At 40.5% G+C, this 22,880-nt stretch overlaps 1 protein-coding gene across 2 annotated transcripts in view; it reads right to left on the bottom strand.

The window, feature by feature from the left end:
* LOC124045676 (IQ motif and SEC7 domain-containing protein 1-like) overlaps positions 1-22,880 on the bottom strand; it is a 285,391-nt gene that overhangs the window by 230,079 nt on the left and 32,432 nt on the right. For both annotated transcript variants that reach the window (XM_046365174.1, XM_046365181.1), the window contains exon 2: positions 11,788-11,817. In XM_046365174.1, the coding sequence (XP_046221130.1) occupies positions 11,788-11,817 (30 nt within the window). The remainder of the gene's footprint in view (positions 1-11,787; positions 11,818-22,880) is intronic.

Below are 22,880 nucleotides of genomic sequence, written 5' to 3'. Positions count from 1 at the left end.
GGTCCTTGACTAGTCTCTCAAAGCACTTCATGATGACGGAAGTGAGTGCTACGGGGCGATAGTCATTTAGCTCAGTTACCTTAGCTTTCCTGGGAACAGGAACAATGGTGGCCCTCTTGAAGCATGTGGGAACAGCAGACTGGGATAAGGATTGATTGAATATGTCCGTCTGTGCATGCTCTGAGGATGCGGCTAGGGATGCCGTCTGGGCCGACAGCCTTGCGAGGGTTAACACATTTAAATGTTTTACTCACGTTGGCTGCAGTGAAGGAGAGCCCGCAGGTTTTGGTAGTGGATTGTATTGAGCCCTGTATTGTCCTCAAAGCGAGCAAAGAAGTTGTTTAGTTTGTCTGGGAGCGAGACATCGTGGTCTGCGACGGGGCTGGTTTTCTTTTTGTAGTCCGTGATTGACCCTGCCACATACCTCTCGTGTCTGTGCCATTGAATTCCAACTCTACTTTGTTTCTATAATGACACTTAGGTTGTTTGTTTGTGTTGTGGAGGGTATAGCTACACTGTTTGTATTCGGTCATGTTTCCGGTCGCCTTGCCCTGATGCTGCCATCAATCCACGGTTTCTGGTTGGGGAAGGTTTGAATAGTCGCTGTGGGTACAACATCACCGATGCACTTGCTAATAAAATCGCTCACCGAATCAGCGTATTCATCAATGTTATTGTCCGACGCATTGCAGAACATATCCCAGTCCACGTGATCAAAGCAACCTTGAAGAGTGGAACCCGATTGGTCGGATCAGGGTTGAACAGACCTGAGCACGGGTGTTTCCTGTTTTAGTTTCGGTCTATAGGCTGGGAGGAACAAAATGGAGTCGTGGTCAGATTTGCTGAAAGGAGGGCGGGGAAGGGCTTTGTATGCCTCGCGGAAGTTAGAATAACAATGGTCCAGGGTTTTGCCAGCCCGGGTCGCGCATTCGTTATGCTGATAAAATTTAGGGAGCCTTGTTTTCAGATTAGCCTTGTTAAAATACACAGCTACAATAAATGCATCCTCAGGATATGTGGTTTCCAGTTTACATTGTCCAATGAAGTTCTTTCAGGGCCGTTGATGTGTCTGCTTGGGGGGGGATATACACGAATGTGATTATAATCGAAGAGAATTCTCTTGGTAGATAATGCGGTCTGCATTTGATTGTAAGGAATTCTCGGGCAAGTGAACAAAAGGACTTGAGTTCCTGTATGTTTTTATGATCGCACCACGTCTCGTTAATCATAAGGCATACACCCCCGCCCTTCTTCTTACCAGAGAGATGTTTGTTTCTGTCGGCGCGATGCGTGAAGAAACCATGTGGCTGTACCGACTCTGATAACGTATCCTGAGTGAGCCATGTTTCCGTGAAACAAAGAACGTTACAATCTCTGATGTCTCTCTGAAAGGCAACCCTTGCTCGGATTTCGCCACTTTCTAGCTAAATTCCAAGCATGCCTCTAACCCTAGGAAGCTCTTTGCTCCCTCCCTCCCTGAATCTCCGCCCCCTCCCCCCTCCTCCCTCTCTGCAGATGAAATTTTGATAACGAAGGTCTCTACCTTGTTGTCAAGAGACTGGATATTGGCGAGTAGTATGCTCGGGAGCGGCGCGCCCGTCTCCGGAGCCTGACCAGAAGACCGCTCCGTCTGTCCCTTCTGAAGCGCCATTGTTTTGTGTCGCTGGCTGGGATACGATCCATTGTCCTGGGTGGTGGACCAAACAGAGGATCTGATCCATTGCTTTGGGAAAGTCATATTCCTGGTCATAATAGTTCCTCCCGGCTGTATGTAATAAAACGTAAGATTTCCTGGGGTAACAATGTAAGAAATAATACATAAAAAACAAAATACTTCATCGTTTCCTAGGAACGCGACGCGAGGAGGCCATCTCTGTCGGTGCTGGAAGCGTGCCTCAAACGCTAAAATGTACGCATTTTCCCTCTAAATTACTCAAAAACGATTTTCTCTTTCACACACTCAGTCACAACACACGTGCCTGCCTGCAAAAGTGCATTGTGAGTGGAGTCAGCAGCAGGCGCTCAGCTCGTGCACAGGCAGCAGCAGGCCACCAGCAATTTCAAAAAATTGCAAATCATTGTTGGCAAACCCAATGAATATAGTTGGTCACGAATGTTTGATCTTGAACAGAACTTACAACATCAATCAACATGTCTCAATCCAAATTGTACAGCCAGAAGTACAGAAAATAGTGGGAGACTGTACCTGAACAAATTGTGTATTTATTGTGTAGTTATTGTGTATTCTACGTAATGACGCAGTTTTAAGTTATCACGCAATGACATCACAACTTTATTTAAAGTTAAACATTGATGGTGTTATTACAGATGACCAAAAATTAATCGCTAAATACTGTAGCAATTCTTACAGAAAATTGTATGGCTCTACTTACTGTCAGGAATCCACAGATATGTTTTTTAACTCACTGAATAATGTTCACTCTATCAGTGATAGAATCTAAACAGTGTGATGAACCCATCAAAGTTGGAGATTATAGAGTCTATCAAACATCTAAAGAACAATAAATCACCAGGTGTTGATGGAATTACATCAGAATTTTACTAATTATTTTCTGAACAAGTAGCTCCCGCCTACAATGAGTCAGGGGTTAATAACACTGATATCTAAGCCTAAAAAAAGAAGTGCTGCTCATCGATAACTGTCGTCCAATTTGTCTTCTTAATAATAATGACTATAAGATATTAGCCTTACTACTTGCAAAAATAATCAAAGAAGTCCTGGATGCAATCATTGATGAAACACAGTCTGGCTTCATGAGGAACAGAGATATTTCTAACAATGTCAAACTAGTATTAGACATACTTGACTACTTGACTACCTAATAACTGAGGATAGCTTCATATTATTTTTCGATTTTTTTTATAAAGCATTTGACACAGTAGAGCATCAGTTTCTCTTCCACTCCCTTGAGAGACTTGGCTTTGGGGATTTTTTCTGTAAGGCTATTAAGAATCTCTATGCAAATGGTAAAAGCTCTATCAAATTGAAATATGGCACCTTACCTAGATTTGAGTTAAAGACAGGAATTAGGCAAGGTTGTCCTATCTCTCCGTACCTGTTTTTATTAATCACCCAACTTCTTGAAAATTCTTTAAATAATAGCCCTGTACAAGGTATTTCCATAGCTGGTAAAGAAATGATTATAAGCCAGCTGGCTGACGATACTACACCTTTTCTGAAAGACGCTAATCAAATTCCCATATCGATCAATGTGATACAATCCTTTTCCAAAGTGTCTGGTCTATATCTTAACACTAATAAATGTGAACTCATAGCTGTCAAAGATTGTGTGACACCTTCATATTATGGTATTCCAGTAAAAGAAGAACTTACATATTTTAGGCATGACGATTACAAAGGATCAGAAGTCTAGAGGCTTACTAAAATTTAACCCTCTTATTAAAAAACCCAGAAGAAACTAAATCAATGGCTACAGAGGGACTTATCTTTAAAAGGTAGTCCTAATAACTAAGGCTGAAGGTATCTCGAGACTAACATATGGTGCTCTATCTTTATATCTTGACAGTAAAATAGGCAAAGAAATAGACCAGATGCTTTTCAACTTTCTTTGGAGAAACCGTACCCATTACATTAGGAAAACTGTTGTAATGAACACTTATGAGAATGGTGGACTGAATTTTCTGGACTTTACTACTTTAAATAATACTTTTACTACTTTACTACTTTAAATAATACTTTTAAGATCAATTGGATGAAACAATTCCTAAAACGACCCACTTCTATTTGGAATTTTATTCCTCATCATGTCTTCTCTACTTTTGGTGGCCTTAACTTCATGTTGTTTTGCAATATTGACAAAGTTCCAGTGAAACTTTCTGCTTTTCATCGGCAGGTTTTGTCATGGTCCTTAATTTATAAACACAATTTTTCTCCACACAGATATTATATATGGAATAATCGGGTTATATTGTATAAAAATACCTCTTTGTTTTTAGAATATTGGTTCCGAAATAATATCCTATTGGTGAGCCAAATGGTAAATGCAGAGTGTCTTTTACTCAGTTATAAAGAATTCTTATCATTCTTATCATCCCTAAAGCCAACACCTCATTCGGCCGCCTTTTGTTCCAGTACTCTGCTGCCTGTGACTGGAACGAATTGCAAAAATCGCTGAAGTTGGAGACTTTTATCTCCCTCACCAACTTCAAACATCTGCTAGCTGAGCAGCTAACCGATCGCTGCAGCTGTACATAATCTATTGGTAAATAGCACACCCATTTTCACCTACCTCATCCCCACAGTGTTTATTTATTTACTTTTCTGCTCTTTTGCACACCAATATCTCTACCTGATCATCTGATCATTTATCACTCCAGTGTTAATCTGCAATATTGTAATTATTCGCCTACCTCCTCATGCCTTTTGCACACATTGTATATAGACTCCCCTTTTTTTCTCTGTGTTATTGACTTGTTAATTGTTTACTCCATGTGTAACTCTGTGTTGTCTGTTCACACTGCTATGCTTTATCTTGGCCAGGTCGCAGTTGCAAATGAGAACCTATTCTCAACTAGCCTACCTGGTTAAATAAAGGTGAAATAAAAAATAAAAAAATAAATAAAACAAGGTCCCTGTAACACCTAAAGATTTTGCAATTGTTTTAGATGCCATTCCCTCAGGTGTTGCTATGTTATTCAGGAACATGTCAAGACCTGACCCTCAGAGCCTACCTTCTATTGACCCTGTTGACTCATCAGTTATTTTTTGGTCCATTCAACAACAAAGCGATACGATCCTTGTTTCAGCAGGATGTTGTATCTATACCTTATGCCTTATTGGAATGGATTTATTGATAATATCGGTTGGGAAAAAGTTTGGATGTTGCCACACACATACCTACTTGTTAACAAAATGAAGGAAGTTTCCTTTAAAATGATTCATAAATATAATCTTGCCAACCACTATATGAAGAAGTTTAAGGAAAACATCAACTCAAATTGCTCCTTTTGTAATGACCACCCAGAAACAGTGTTGCATCTTTGACATTGTATGCATGTAAGAAAACGGTGGCAAGACATCAGTAGGTTTATAATTGAACACATTTATGAAGATTTTACACTATTGTGGAGAGATGTACTGTTTGGATTCTTTACATACAATACTAATAAGCTGAAACATTATTATGTAATTAATTACATTATTATTTTAGCTAAATTTCATATACACAAATGTAAATTTACAAACAGAAAACCACATTTTCATACCCTACAAAAATAAATTGAACTGTATTAAGACGGTTAAATGCTCTACTAACAAAAAAGATGTTAGAATTGCATGTCCCTTAAGGTCCTTGTGTAATTGTAATGTGATATTGTGCCCCCTAGCTCGATTGTCCATTGTTTGTAATCTATGTATGCTTGTGTTCCCTCATGTGCTTTATGTATTGATTTGTTGTTAATAAAATTAAAAATTAAAAAATGTATTAATTTTTAAAATCACAACGTTATTTAGCAACAAATCAACCTGCATCTAGCAACTTACCCTGAAAATTTGTTGGCCTGCACTGAGCACCGACCCACACCGGATGTCCATGGATGTTGAAAAGTAGATGAAATTTGGTCAGTCTACCCTGGCCGGGCAAAATCTTAACCAATCATAGACACATTTGGGACAGTACAGTACAGTAGGGATGTGCATGGTTATTTGAATATTCAAAAATCTGAACAAAGGTTCGTATTCCAATACTTGTGGGTGTTCATTAAAAAAAATAATCACAGTTCTTTTTTAACAATGAAAAGGCTTTGTCTAAATTTGATATATTAAATTATGTGACAATGCTACACAAGGATATACCAAGACATATAAAATTATTAATTCAATAAAACAACAATCTTTAGAATGTAGTGTTTATGACGTGCGCTCCATAAAAAAGTGACACTGTCTACAGTCAGGTAGCACTGTGGCACTGTCTACAAAGTGACACTGTCTACAGTCAGGTAGCACTGTGGCACTGTCTACAAAGTGACACTGTCTACAGTCAGGTAGCACTGTGGCACTGTCTACAAAGTGACACTGTCTACAGTCAGGTAGCACTGTGGCACTGTCTACAAAGTGACACTGTCTACAGTCAGGTAGCACTGTGGCACTGTCTACAAAGTGCCACTGTCTACAGCTTGTGTATCAAGCAACGTGGGAGATAATCAATGCAAAATGGAATTACAATTACGGAATTAAGTTAGTTAAATTTGAAGTAGTAGGCTACAACTACGAGCAACCATCAGGTAGGCTATTGTTTAATGTGAATGGAGTTGTTGTAGACAAGGACGGGAAAAGGTAAGGTAACGTTAGCTAGCTAGCTGGCTAACATAGCTGGCTACATTTGCTAGCTTCCTAACATCGATTTGATGCAGTCAAGACAGGCACAGCCAGGTGGAATGATAGATGACCTATGGAAGTTTGTCTAACTAGTCTATGGTTGCGCTCGCTCTCTCCCTCCCGTGTAAAACTCACCGGCTACTGCCCATCGCACTGCTGCAAGCAAGCGGCACCAAAGTCAAGCAAGCCAGTTCCCAAGTTGAAATTTGGGAGTTTTTCAAATTTAATTACATTTTTTTACATGAATTTCGACTATACGGATATCCGGGGGGGAAAATGGCATGATTTTATTTAATAGTGAAATGATTTCAAAATGCCCATCCTCCCTACAGTACGGTACAGTACAGGGCGGCAGGTAGCCTAACTGTTAGAGTGTTGGGCCAGTAGGTTAGAGTGTTGGGTCGAAAGATCGCTGGTTTGAACACCCAAACAGACAAGGTGTGTCGATGTGCCCTTGAGTAAGGCACTTAACCCTCATTTGCTCCAGGGGTGCTGTACTACTATGGCTGACCCTGTAAAACTACACATTTCACTGCACCTATGTATTTGACAATAAAACATGGCAAGACTAATGTTGCACAAGCAGGTGTCGAAAGATCTTAGAGACTTACTCAGTAAGACTCACAGCTCTTAGAAACTTACACAGAAAGACTCACAGCTCTTAGGGACTTACCCAGAAAGACTCACAGCTCTTAGAATCTTACCCAGAAAGACTCACAGCTCTTAGAATCTTACCCAGAAAGACTCACAGCTCTTAGAATCTTACCCAGAAAGACTCACAGCTCTTAGAATCTTACCCAGAAAGACTCACATCTCTTAGAATCTTACCCAGAAAGACTCACATCTCTTGGGGACTTACCCAGAAAGACTCACAGCTCTTAGAAACTTACCCAGAAAGACTCCACAGCTGTAATTGCTGCCAAAGGTGCTTCTAAAAAGTATTGCCTCAGGGGTGTGAATACTTATCTAAATGAGATATCTGTATTGCATTGTCAATAAATGTGAAAAGATTTCTAAAAACATAATTTTGCTTTGTCATTATGGGATATTGTGTGTATATAGGTGAGAGAAAAACAATGTAAACTTATGAATTCAGGTTGTAACACAACAAAATGTGTAATAAGTCAAGTGGTGTGAATACTTTCTGAAGGCATTGCATGTCTGTCTGGGGAGTTAATTAGCAGTGGCAGCTGTTGATGCATACTAACTGTTATTGGAAGACTGGAAATGTAGAGGAACTAGAGGCTGCTACTGTAGTTATAGTGATTGACACTACTCATGTGATAGGATAAAGGCTTAATTAGCAGGATGGGTTATGGGCCAGTTCCACTAACTGATTGAATAGAGGCCCCAGTCTATTGTGTTTCACAGTTTGAGTCCCTGGCAGAAATGCTGCAATGTTAGTACACTGGCTTTGCTAGTGATGCTGCTCAGTGGGTGCGCCCCCCCCCCCACCCCCCACACACACACTCGACAATGACAGGCAGAAACCTCCAGGGCTCAGACACTCGCCTTCCCCGTCAACTCAGTAAGAAAAGACAGCCAGTACAGAACACAAGAGGCTGGAGGACAACAAAGATCAGGGGCGAAAAGAACAGAGAAGGCCTGAATCTACTGTATATCAACCACACAGACCCAGCTCTAGGGATCTCTCTATTCTCAGAAAAAAACACAAACACACAAAACTTGAGAGGCAGGAGTAAGAGTGCAATTCACCATCTGCTTAACAGGAACATATGTGCGGATTATTAGTGCTGAGTGATAAGTGCTTCTTGAGGTTGGTTCGATCGTTAAAAAAAAAAAAAAAAGTTTTTGAGCTTTTTAATGGAAATTCCAAAGCCAAAAATAGTTCATTTAATTTTCAAAACATAGAAAATATTCCACTGATTCTGTCAGGTCCACATTGATCAATAAAAAATAAGGAAATAATACATAATAAAATAGTTTATATTGGATCTATATATAATGACGAGATGCTCATCTCTCCGCCCTAACATTGGGAGTTGTTCTCCCAAAGGTGGGAAAGCAGGCGACAAGCTTAGGCCCAAAATAAGCCTGTAGAAACGCATTGGGATAATTTTGGATAGATTTTCGCCTCTTCTTCTCTGACCCGTCTCTATCCAAGCAGGAAAAAAAACACTGCAATGGATTATCGTCATTGTAGTTAATTACCAGGTTTCTGTGCTGAACTAGGTTGAATATTTGCTTAATGAAAACTGCAACTCCCTTCAGGCCAGCGTCCCACATAGTTCTTGACTTGATTTTTCTCATGTTGTGAATGATTTGATTTCACTCTTGAGAAAAGGCGCGATGGGCTCAAAAAAAAACAACTCATTGCAATTCGAACAATTGAACAGACGTCAGTCAACTGGTTGTTTAATAAAAAATAAACACTAAATGTTGATTATTCGCTCAGCACTATTGATAACCCATGATATTAAATCCATATACTATGTAAACAAGGAGCTCGAGACAAGACGGTTTATTTACTAGGGACTAGTGAAGGGGGGGAATGGACACATGATATTAAATCCATATACTATGTAAACAAGGAGCTCAAGACAAGACAGTTTATTTACTAGGGACTAGTGAAGGGGGGGAATGGACACATGATATTAAATCCATATACTATGTAAACAAGGAGCTCAAGACAAGACAGTTTATTTACTAGGGACTAGTGAAGGGGGGGAATGGACACATGATATTAAATCCATATACTATGTAAACAAGGAGCTCAAGACAAGACAGTTTATTTACTAGGGACTAGTGAAGGGGGGGAATGGACACATGATATTAAATCCATATACTATGTAAACAAGGAGCTCAAGACAAGACAGTTTATTTACTAGGGACTAGTGAAGGGGGGGAATGGACACATGATATTAAATCCATATACTATGTAAACAAGGAGCTCAAGACAAGACAGTTTATTTACTAGGGACTAGTGAAGGGGGGGAATGGACACATGATATTAAATCCATATACTATGTAAACAAGGAGCTCAAGACAAGACAGTTTATTTACTAGGGACTAGTGAAGGGGGAATGGACACATGATATTAAATCCATATACTATGTAAACAAGGAGCTCAAGACAAGACAGTTTATTTACTAGGGACTAGTGAAGGGGGGGAATGGACACATGATATTAAATCCATATACTATGTAAACAAGGAGCTCAAGACAAGACAGTTTATTTACTAGGGACTAGTGAAGGGGGGGAATGGACACATGATATTAAATCCATATACTATGTAAACAAGGAGCTCAAGACAAGACAGTTTATTTACTAGGGACTAGTGAAGGGGGGAATGGACACATGATATTAAATCCATATACTATGTAAACAAGGAGCTCAAGACAAGACAGTTTATTTACTAGGGACTAGTGAAGGGGGAATGGACACATGATATTAAATCCATATACTATGTAAACAAGGAGCTCAAGACAAGACAGTTTATTTACTAGGGACTAGTGAAGGGGGGGAATGGACACATGATATTAAATCCATATACTATGTAAACAAGGAGCTTGAGACAAGACAGTTTATTTACTAGGGACTAGTGAAGGGGGGGAATGGACACATGATATTAAATCCATATACTATGTAAACAAGGAGCTCAAGACAAGACAGTTTATTTACTAGGGACTAGTGAAGGGGGGGAATGGACACATGATATTAAATCCATATACTATGTAAACAAGGAGCTCAAGACAAGACAGTTTATTTACTAGGGACTAGTGAAGGGGGGGAATGGACACATGATATTAAATCCATATACTATGTAAACAAGGAGCTCAAGACAAGACAGTTTATTTACTAGGGACTAGTGAAGGGGGGGAATGGACACATGATATTAAATCCATATACGATGTAAACAAGGAGCTTGAGACAAGACGGTTTATTTACTAGGGACTAGTGAAGGGGGGGAATGGACACATGATATTAAATCCATATACTATGTAAACAAGGAGCTTGAGACAAGACGGTTTATTTACTAGGGACTAGTGAAGGGGGGGAATGGACACATGATATTAAATCCATATACTATGTAAACAAGGAGCTCAAGACAAGACAGTTTATTTACTAGGGACTAGTGAAGGGGGGGAATGGACACATGATATTAAATCCATATACTATGTAAACAAGGAGCTCAAGACAAGACAGTTTATTTACTAGGGACTAGTGAAGGGGGGGAATGGACACATGATATTAAATCCATATACTATGTAAACAAGGAGCTCAAGACAAGACAGTTTATTTACTAGGGACTAGTGAAGGGGGGGAATGGACACAGCTACATATCAGGATATCATTTTTCATGATATATCGTGTCATATTGTTTGGACAATATCGTAATATTATTTTTGCGCCAGTTGGCTCTACCTGCTCCAAAACTCCAGTATTTTTCCTTCATAGCATGTTCTCCATCTTCTTTTTAAAGGTGCTACAACCTAGAATTTCGCAGAATCTCTCCCCTATGTGGAAGCTAGGTGAATTGCAACAGCACTAGGCTATATTCAAAACTAAACCTCCCTGCCCCCACATCCCATTTCCCCGTAACATGGCGGAGACTCACTCTTGAACCTTTTACTTTCTGTTTTAAATATCACAGCATTTTAGATGGTACAATGATTCCCTACGCTATTCCGTGCTTGTTTTCTCACAAATTGACATTTAGTGAACAGCGTAGAATTTAAGCAACAAAGAAATGACAGAGCAATTTCTACATTGGCAGAAGCTGTTTAGAAGCCTCTTGGACCTAAGCTTGGTGCTCTGGTACCACTTGCCGTGCGGTAGCAGAGAGAAGAGTCTATGACTATAAGCTTACGGGTTAGAGTCCCGCTCCTTGAAAGCGGCAGATCTACCCTTTAGCTCAGTGCGAATGTGAGGTCCCCGGCAATTCCCAACCCTACTAGGCACTGGGGAGAAAAGCACCTCGACTTGACATGCCAGTCAAGTTTTCCAGCCCTAGTCACATCACGTCAAGGATGTATACTTATTCTAGCTTTAAACCACTCCATGGCTTCACTGAATCTCCTAAGACACTCCCATATACATCTCCTGACAGATAGACTGTATGAGGAAATTACAATGCAGCCTTGGGTTGCACTCAAACCCATAATTTTCCCCATCATAATGGTCTCTAGTGGACAATGAGGCACCTCATCAGTGCCTGGCTGCTACTATCATCAGCACACAGGATAATCACTCATGTCTCTGCTAGCATGTTTTATTACAGAGCTGGTCAGCTATAGACTAGAGATTGTAGGGCATCATATGTTATCTGGAACCAGAACGTACTCAGAGAGATGGGTGGGTGGTGGAGGGAGATGGAATGGGAGAGAGTGAACGGGAGAGATGGTCATCAGAGTTAATCAAGTGTTACCTGAATACTTGCCTTACATCATGTGTAACAGTGTACATACCTGACCATTTTGGAGCTGTCACATTCAGATCTGAAAAACAAAGAGGCTACTAATCAGTATATTAATCAAATCATTGTGAATGCATTTATCAAACAATCTAATGAAAAAAATCTCAATTAATCAAGGACGATACGACAACGTAAGTGACAAACTAGCCTGGTTCTGCACTGTATGAATAGGGAAGAGCCCAATGAAAAGATGCAGTACAACACCAGCAGTCATAAATCAAACACACTGCTGCGCTCAAGTCATTCTCATGGTCTACATGCCAACAATACCAGACGCAGTGTAGAATTCAAGCAATAAACTAGAAATCCCTGACAATATTGCTGTACAGTGTGTTGCAAATAATACAATGCAATTACATTGACATTCCATCGCAGAGAGAAAATGTTATCCAGTGTGCCACTGTGGAGAAGCAAAGGGTTCTTTCGAAAAAAGAAGAAAAAAAACATTTAGCCAATGTAGGTTTTCCCCATGCTCATAATGATAGAGACCTAGCTCTGGGTAGCCACAAGCTCTGCTGGAATAAAGCTCCACATTTTTTAGATACTTCAGAGAACTCAAGACAAAGCTGGTCTAACTCGTTTCAACCTTGCAGAGGTAACACAAACTGCTACATAAGAACTGGATGTGAGGAGGATGTGTCCATTACATTGTGCTCACTTCTTGAAGGAGGGGCTCAATCTTACATGGAATTACAATTCATTGAGATAGTTTAAGTACTAAGTTAGAGACCAGTATACATAGCTATCCTGCATCATAGTCCTAAGCTTAAATGGGTCTCTGGCCCTACACAGAACATTGTTCATTTGCAGTCACACTCTTTAGTCCACCATCAGTAGAAATGCACTTTTTCAAGCTGAAAGATTAAGGCCAGAGCTGTCCCATGATGTTGCACAACGATTTAAGTCAATAAGTCTTTGTTTTGGTCAAAGTATGATATATTTGGGCTTGACGTGACAAATCTGAACTGCCCACTTTGTTCAAATCCATGTGAATGCTGTGTCTTTTCCTATGATACAGAAATAATTTTTCACCATACGTTTTGTTTCAGGGCTGTTTTTTTTATGATACCTTTCACCAGCATGGCATCGTTTATTAATCAGAAACAGCTGCAAAGGTATTCCTCTTTGCGACTGATGAGCCAAACAGCCTTGTCTCCACTTGGCCTCCTTGAGCCATGGAGCACATTAAAATACCGGGTACAAAATATGTTTTTGCACCTCCACCATGCTTCGTCCGAAACACAACCCTGCCAAGCCCCACTGCTTTTTGACACTTAACCCGGAATGTGTTGGAGGAAACACAGTCTAGCTGGTGAACAAAGTCAGCTTACAGGTGACCGGGCTGCCAGAAGGAGTCACTAGAGTGCGATGGGACAAGGAAATCCCGGCCGGCCAAACCCTCCCCTAACCCGGACGATGCTGGTCCGATGGTGCACCGCCTCTTGACACAGCCTGGGATCGAACCCGGGTCTGTAGTGACGCCTCAAGTACCACCAGGGGGACCACATTTTTACTTATTTTTGAGCTTGTCTGTATTTAAAAATAATAATAATAATAATAAATAAATAATATATATTACCATTTGATATAATAGTATGATTGCGTGATGATAGCATTTAGCAAACCCACTCGCCCCGTCGTCCCAAGATGAATGTTTTTGACCACTAAAGTTTAGCATTGCTACACGCTCCACTGCTTTGAATGGTATCACATTAGCTATGAACCACAAGTTTCTATCCAGATAATTAAAAGGCACCTGCAAAATAAAAATCAAGGAACTCATAGTTTCATGTCATCTGTGGCATACATGATCATGAGCAAAGTCATTGTAGTCTATCATTTCACTTCCCCTGTGAGAACCATGAGCACGGGTTGACTTGGCTTTGCTTGTACCGCAGCCGAAGACTGGCAGCAGCCTGCCTACCTACCAGACGCTGCACAGTGTCATAACAATAAACAAAAACGCATATCAGCCATCTTTCAATTGTTATCCAAATTACCGGAGTGTCATCTTACTCTTTCTAGCAATTTTATGGTGGATTCGCGGCCGCAAATTATGGAAGATGCCAAAACCTTGGAAATAACAATAGATGGCGACGTCAAAGATTGGCCAGTGTTTTACATCTGTGGCAAAGTCTTCCCTTAATCAATGCTTATGATTTACGGAAGGCTTCCAACTCCAGAACCAACCATAGAGCCAGCTGGCTAATCTTTTGAATACAGTGTAGTAAAAAAAAATACAACCGCAACTACAGATAACATTAGCTGGCTAGGTTAGCAAGATAGCTAGCTACACTGATAGCTGTCAGTGCCTTATTTGTTGATATTCAACTCCACATGGAAATTCCCACACCCAATTCATGAATATGTATAAATAGCCTTTGCTATTCATCCAAGGTGGAACCTAAAGGTGCATTTCCTCCCTAGGACAAGAAATTACATCAAAATAGTGGCGGCCATGCGATTCCACAGGAGTATACAGTACTTTACACAGACAGAATGAAATAAACGCCACTATACCATTAAGGGAAAGCGCTCCGCACATGGCTGTTCTCTGGAACACTGCACTCAGAGCCAATAAAGCTACAGGCTATATCTAGCTAAATGTATGTGCACCATCATCGCCTACCCATTCTCCTCATATGATGGGGAAAGTAATACGAGTTCAAAGTTAACTTGAGGAGCTTGGGCATTTTCACTAATTATGAATGGACAGGAAATTGCTTGCGTTTCTTATTGTAAGTTGAGCGGAGAATACAATCTAAAGTATGTGACTACAGCATTTTTCCTAATTATGGGGGAAGTTGAATTGTTGAATCAGGAGACGGTGGTCCTTTGGAATTATAGAACTTCATTGTTGTTTTCAACAGAACCATCTGGACTCTCTGGGGCTGAGGATTCGCTGCTGGCTACCTCTCAACACAATACTATCCCACATGGCTACCTCTCAACACTATACTATCCCACATGGCTACCTCTCAACACTATACTATCCCACATGGCTACCTCTCAACACTATACTATCCCACATGGCTACCTCTCAACACTATACTATCCCACATGGCTACCTCTCAACACTATACTATCCCACATGGCTACCTCACAACACTACACTATCCCACATGGCTACCTCTCAACACTATACTATCCCACATGGCTACCTCTCAACACTATACTATCCCACATGGCTACCTCTCAACACTATACTATCCCACATGGCTACCTCTCAACACTATACTATCCCACATGGCTACCTCTCAACACTATACTATCCCACATGGCTACCTCTCAACACTATACTATCCCACATGGCTACCTCACAACACTATACTATCCCACATGGCTACCTCTCAACACTATACTATCCCACATGGCTACCTCTCAACACTATACTATCCCACATGGCTACCTCTCAACACTATACTATCCCACATGGCTACCTCTCAACACTATACTATCCCACATGGCTACCTCTCAACACTATACTATCCCACATGGCTACCTCCCTTCCACTCCCATTTCCCTCTCTTCTATACCCTGTTGATCACCTAAGTCTTTCTCCTCAGAGTACATCGCCAACAGAGGGACAGCAGAGTCATCTCTCTCTCAACTCACCATCAGCTTTACTCCTGAGATATTAGAAGAAAAGTACTTAAACTTATATATGGAGCTCTCTGTGTATTTGTTTTATCCTCAGCCATACAGTTCTTTAAATCACAGAGGAGAAACTGAAACAGACAAAAATGTGATTATTTGATTGCTGGCAATGGCATTTGGTGCTGCTGGTGCCATCTCTCATTGTTGTTGTCAGCACATGACATGCAGGCTTCACACAATCGTTTTGAAATCTATTTGATTTAGACCAGGGATGGGCAACTCTAGTCCTCAGTGACTGGTGTCACACTTTTGCCCCAGCCACAGCTAACACGCTGGACTCCAACAATCAACTAATCATGATCTTCAGTTTAGAACACAATTAGTTTAATCAGCTGTGTTTGCTAGAGATGGGGGTAAAAGTGTGACACCACTCCTCCGGCCCCCGAGGTCTGGAGTTGCCCATCCCTGATATAGACAAACCACAGCTTCCCATTTTAACAAACAGGTGTAAAATCTGTGTCACACTCTGTCTGTCTGTCTGCCTCTGTATCCACTGCTGTGTCTCACCCATATGGTGTGTGTGTGATCATGTTTAAAGTGCTCTGCACATTAGAATATTTGCCAAAGCTCTACTACAAACGGAACAAATCTTGCTGAACAAACCAATCACCAAGTGGTCCAGTGAATTCGTTAGAGCAAACCCCCATCACATTCACCACTGAACCTGGTCGAGCTGAGCAGAGCAGCGACATCGGGTCAATATGAAGCGCTGAGATTCATTGACACACATAGCACAGCTCCCGTCCAATGCACTGCCAACTATTGTAATATTGATTGGTGTTCATACTAACCCTGTACCAGTGCAGCATGATAGTCATGCAGGCATTACTCACTAACTGAGAAGTCCCATTGAACCATCACCCCTAAAATAATTTGTTGAATGAGAAACGCCATTTCTTTGAGCCCTCATTCGTGTCTAACAGGCTCAGAGCTGAGAAAAAAACTGAGTCGCTGTCTCTTCAGATACACAGAGATTGGGCTGCTTGAGTGGTCAGAACTCTGGACAGCTCCTTTCCCACAGACGTGTAACGCTCTAAAAACCCTTTCAAAGAGAAGGCTACAGATGAGGCAATTTACAAGGATATTCAAATTCTGTCGAAGGATGGAAAGTGAAGTACGTTGAATAGTGGGTTACAACATTATCCATTTAATTTTCAAAATGTAATTATATTGCTTTATATTTCTGTCTGGGTGAATTGGATAGGTGACCATTTTTCAGGCCTTGAAACTATAGCAAGTGTGTAGGAATAACTCCAAGGACCAATATGTAATATTGAATAATACATGACAATTCAAACAGTATGCACCTTTGAAAATACAGATTTACCTCTTTAATAGTGCATTTACAGTACCAGGCAAACGTTTGGACACACCAAGTCTTTATTTTTACTATTTCCTATATTGTAGAATAATAGTGAAGACATCAAAATAACACATGCCATGTAGTAACCAATAAAGTGTTAAACAAATCCAAATATATTTTATATTTGAGATTAGCCATTCTCTCAACCAGCTTCATGTGGAATGCTTTTCCAAAAGTCTTGAAGGAGTTTCCACATATGCTGAGCACTGGCTGCTTTTCCTTTTTGCGGTCCAACTCATCCCAAACCATCTCAATTGGGTTGAGGTCAGGTGATTGTGGAAGCCAGGTCATCTGGTGCAGCACTCCATCACTCTCCTTCTTGGTCAAATAGCCTTTACACAGCCTGGAGGTGTGTTTTGGATCATTGTCCTGTTGAAAAACAAGTCCCGCAAACCAGATGGGATGGCATATCGCTGCAGATTGCTGTGGTAGCCATGCTGGTTAAATGTGCCTTAAATTCTAAATAAATCACTGACGGTGTCACCAGCAAAACACCCCCACACCTCTTCCTCCATGCTTCACGGTGGGAACCACACATGCGAAGATCATCCTTTCACCTACCCTGCATCTCACAAAGACATGGCGAATGGAACCAAAAATGTCACATTTGGACTCAGACCAAAGGACATATTTCCACCGGTCTAATATCCATTGCTTGTGTTTCTTGGCCCATGCAAGTCTCTTCTTATTATTGGTGTCCATTAGTAGTGGTTCCTTTGCAGTAATTCAACCATGATTCACATAGTCTCCTCTGAACAGTTGATATTGAGATGTGTCTGTTACTTGAACTCTGAAGCATGTATTTAGACTGCAATCTGAGGCTGGTAACTCTTATGAACTTTTCTTCTGCAGCAGAGGTATCTCTTGGTCTTCCTTTCCTGTGGCGGTCCTCATGAGAGCCAGTTTCCTCATAGTGCTTGATGGTTTTCCACTTGAAGAAACTTTCAGAGTTCTTGACATTTTACGGCTTGACTGATCTTCATGTCTAAAATTAATGATGGTCAGTCATTTCTCTTTGCTTATTTGATCTGATCTTGCCATAATATGGACTTGGCAGGGCTATCTTCTATACATCTTCTGTATACAAATAGGGCTATCTTCTGTATACAAATAGGGCTATCTTCTGTATACCACCCCAACCTTGTCACAACACGACTGATCGGTTCAAATGCATTAAGAAAAGAAATTCCACAAATTAACTTTTTTATTTGATTTATTTCACCTTTATTTAACCAGGTAGGCAAGTTGAGAACAAGTTCTCATTTACAATTGCGACCTGGCCAAGATAAAGCAAAGCAGTTCGACACATACAACAACACCGAGTTACACATGGAATAAAACAAACATACAGTAGAAAAATAAGTCTATATACGATGTGAACAAATGAGATGAGATAAGGGAGGTAAAGGCAAAAAAAAGGCCATGGTGGCGAAGTAAATACAAAATGGCAAGTAAAACACTGGAATAGTAGATTTGCAGTGGAAGAATGTGAAAAGTAGAAATACAAATAATGGGGTGCAAAGGAGTAAATAAATAAATACAGTAGGGGAAGGGGTAGTTGTTTGGGTAAATTATAGATGGGCTATGTAGAGCTTCTTTTGTTGGCACTCCAATATGTTTTATAAACATCACAATTGGTCCTTTTGTTCGATTAATTCCGTCCATATATATCCAAAATGTCTATTTATTTGTCCCGTTTGATCCAGAAAAAAACAGCTTCCAAAATGCGCAACGTCACAACAAAATATTTTAAAAGTTGTCTATAAACTTTGCCAAAATATTTCAAACTACTTTTGTAATACAACTTTAGGTATTTTTAAAAGTTAATATTAGATCAAATTGGAGACGGGTCTATCTGTGTTCAATACAGGAACACAACAAACCAAGCTACGTTTCAAGTCTTGCGCAACTCTCAACAGTGTTACGTAATTCCTAGTTGGCCCTACTTCTTCATTGCACAAATTAATAACCTCAACCAAATTCCAAAGACTGGTGACATCCAGTGGAAGAGGTAGGCACTGAAAACAAGTTACTAAGAAATATCGTTTGCCAATGAGAAATCAGTGAACAAACAGAGACCTCTAAAAAAAATCTGAACGGTTAGTCCTCTGGGTTTTGCCTGCTACATAAGTTCTGTTATACTCACAGACATGATTCAACCCATTTTAGAAACTTCAGAGTGTTTTCTATCCACATCTACTAATAATATGCATATCTTATATATTCTTGGCATGAGTAGCAGGAAGTTGAAATTGGGCACGCTATTTATCCAAAAGTGAAAATGCTGCCCCTTATACCTTAAAAAGTTAACACAGTGTCCAAAGAAGGGCCAGAAGTATACAGAATGGTGTCGTCTCCATAGAGGTGGATCAGAGACTCACCAGCAGCAAGAGGGACATTATTGATGTATACAGAGAAGAGAGTCGGCCCAAGAATTGAACCCTGTGGCACCCCCATAGAGACTGCCAGAGGCCCGGAGAGCAGACCCTTCGATTTGACACACTGAACTCTACCAGAGAAGTAGTTGGTGAACGGGGCGAGACAATCATTTGAGAAACCAAGGCTATCGAGTCTGCCAATGAGGAGGTGGTGATTGACAGTTGAAAGTCTTGGCCAGGTCAATGAATACGGCTGCACAGTATTGTTTCTTATCGATGGCGGTTAAGATATCGTTTAGGACCTTGAGAGTGGCTGAGGTGCACCCATGACCAGCTCTGAAACCAGATTGCATAGCGGAGAAGGTATGGTGGGATTCGAAATGGTTGGTAATCTGTTTGTTAACTTAGCTTTCAAAGACCTTAGAAAGACAGGGTAGGATATATATAGGTCTGTAGCTGTTTGGGTGAAGAGTGTCCCCTCCTTTGAAGAGGGGGATAACCGCAGCTGCTTTCCAATCTTTGGGAATCTCAGACGACACGAAAGAGAAGTTGAACAGGATAGTAATAGGGGTTGCAACAATTTTGGCAGATAATTTTAGAAAGAAAGGGTCCAGATTGTCTAGCCCGGCTGATTTGTAGGGGTCCAGATTTTGCCGCTCTTTCAGAACATCAGCTGACTGGATTTGGGAGAAGGAGAAATGGGGAAGGCTTGGGCGAGTTGCTGTGGGGGGTACAGTGCAGTTGACCGGGGTAGGAGTAAAGCATGGACAGCCGTAGAAAAATGCTTATTGAAATTCTCAATTATAGTGGATTTATCAGTGGTGACAGAGTTTCCTATCCTCAGTGCAGTGGGCAGCTGGGAGGAGGTGTTCTTTTTCTCCATGGACTTTACAGTGTCCCAGTGTCCCTTAACAAGGCACACCTGTTAATTGAAATGCATTCAAAAGTGACTTCCTCATGAAGCTGGTTGAGAGAATGCCAAGAGTGTGCAAAGCTGTCATCAAGGCAAAGGGTGGCTACTTTGAAGAATCTGAAATATATTTTGATTTAACACTTTTTTTGGTTACTACATGTATTATTTCATAGTTGTGATGTCTTCACTATTATCCTACAATGTAGAAAAGAGTCCAAATGAAGAAAAACCCTGGAATGAGTAGGTGTGTCCAAACTTTTGGCTGGTACTGTATATGATAATTAATGTAGTCGATAACACATGAGCTTTTAGGATGCATTGTTAAAAGAGTGAACTTTAACAAACCCAACTGCAACGATGTGATTTGAATGCAAATATACAGTGCCACATCATATCACCACTACAAAATCTTTACGGTCACTAGTGCTTGAATTATGACCACTATAACATACATCCAAATAAACCTAAACTTATAATGCATTCAAAAAGCAGGACAGGGGGCAGAAAACATTTATATCAATAATTCATATTTATATTTGCAACGTAAACATTGCTCTATATTAAATCGAATCCAATTATATTTGTTACATGCTTTGTAAACAAAACAAAATGTCTTTCAAAATAAAACTGAATAAAAACTAGTAAATTAAGTCTGAAAATAAACTGATTTTCAAATAAAAAAATACTAACAGTGAAATCCTTCCCAACAATGTAGAGATGGAAAACATTGAAAAGTAATATAAAAGTAAAACACCTAGTGATAAACGTAATAATAAATACACAGGGTACCAGTACCGAGTCTTTGTGTAGGGGCATGAGGTATTTGAGGTCAATATGTACAAATTAACTAAACATCGGAGACCCCAACTGTTTTGAGGCCTACCTGTTTAGCTAAAAACATGCTTTTTGTGTATGTATTCAGAGCCCTTCACTTTTTCCATATTTTCTTACGTTAATGCCTTATTCTAAAATTGATATTTTCTTCTCCCTCAATCTACACACAATACCCCATAATGACAAATACCCCATAGACATTCTAAAAGAAATATCACATTTACATTAGTATTCAGATCCTTTAATCAGTTCTTTGTTGAAGCACCTTTGGCAGAGATTACAGCCTCGAATCTTCTTGGGGAAATTCCCACCAAAGAAACAGTGACTTCGGAAAGTATTCACAACCCTAGACTTTTTCCACATTGTTACGTTACAGCCTTATTCTAAAATGCATTAAATAAACAAAATCCTCAGCAATCTACACACAATACCCCATCATGACAATGCAAAAATAGGTTTTTAGAATGTCTGCACATTTATTAAAAATAAACAGAAATATCTTATTTACATAAGTATTCATCCTGTTTCCATTGATCATCCTTGAGCTGTTTCTACAACCTGAGTGGAGTCCACCTGTGGTAAATTCAACTGAGTGGACATGATTTGGAAAGGCGCACACACACCTGTATATTTAAAGGTCCCACAGTTGACAATGCATGTCAGAGCAAAAACCAAGCCATGAGGTTGAAGGAATTGTCCGTAGAGCTCCGAGACAGGATTGTGCCTGGGAAGAGTACCAAAAAATGTCTGCATTATTTATGGTCCCCATGAACACTGTGGCCTCCATCATTCTTAAATAGAAGAAGTTTGGAACCACCAAGACTTTCTAGAGCTGGCCTCCCGGCCATACTGAACAATCGGGGAGAAGGGCCTTGGTCAGAAAGGAGTCCCTCAGTGAAGATGGGAGAACCCTCAAATCATCTCTGCAGCACTCCACCAATCAGGCATGACAGCCCACTTGGAGTTTGCCAAAAGGCACTTAAAGACTCTCTTGTCTGATGAAGAAGATTGAAGTCTTTGGCCAAGCGTCACGTCTGGAGGAAACCTGGCACCATCCCTACGGTGAAGCATGGTGGTGGCAGCGGTAATGACTGGGAGACTAGTCAGGATCGAGGCAAAGATGAATGGCACAAAGTACAGAGAGATCCTTGATGAAAACCTGCTCCAGAGCGGTCAGGACATCAGACTGGGGGCGAAGGTTCACCTTCCAACAGGACAAGTCTCTGAATGTCCTTGAGTGGACCAGCCAGAGCCTGGACTTGAACCCGATCGAACATCTCTGGAGAGACCTGATAATAGCTGTGCAGCAACGCCCCACATCCAACCTGACAGAGCTTGAGAGGATCTGTAGAAAAGAATGGGAGAAACTCCCCAAATACAGGTGTGCCCAGCTTGTAGCGTTATAACCACGAAAACATGCGGCTGTAATCGCTGCAAAAGGGGCTTCAACAAAGTACTGAGCAAAGGGTCTGAAAACTTATGTTATATCAGTTTTTCATTTCTAAACCTGTTTTCGCCGCTGTTTTCACCGCTTTGACATTGTGTGTAGATTGATGAGGGAAAAAAGCAATTTAACTAATTTTGGAATAATGCTGTAACAAAATGTGGAAAAAGTCGAGGGGTCTGAATACTATAAGGCACTGTATATTATTTAATCCATTTTTATAAATGGCCTGTTTTGCATGTTATTTCGGCATTAATTCCTGTTATAATATGTCAGCTTGCAAACAACTTTTTTTTAAATCCTTGAGTTAATAAAGCCGCATACGAATATGAGTAAGGCAGCTCCAAAATGCAAGGGTTTAAACCGACCTCAGTGCTTTCTGTGTTGGAGGGACAGCCAGCTAAAGCACAGAGTGTAGATATTGGTAATGTTTTCTAGTTGCACTGTGATTGGCTCAGTATTCGGTCACTCCTGAGGCTAGGTAGTTCAAGCCCCC

Source organism: Oncorhynchus gorbuscha, linkage group LG10 (genome assembly GCF_021184085.1).
Source record: "Oncorhynchus gorbuscha isolate QuinsamMale2020 ecotype Even-year linkage group LG10, OgorEven_v1.0, whole genome shotgun sequence".
Lineage (NCBI taxonomy): Eukaryota > Metazoa > Chordata > Actinopteri > Salmoniformes > Salmonidae > Oncorhynchus > Oncorhynchus gorbuscha.
Note: the sequence above shows the minus strand (reverse complement) of the source record. Positions and strands in the feature narration are given on the sequence as shown.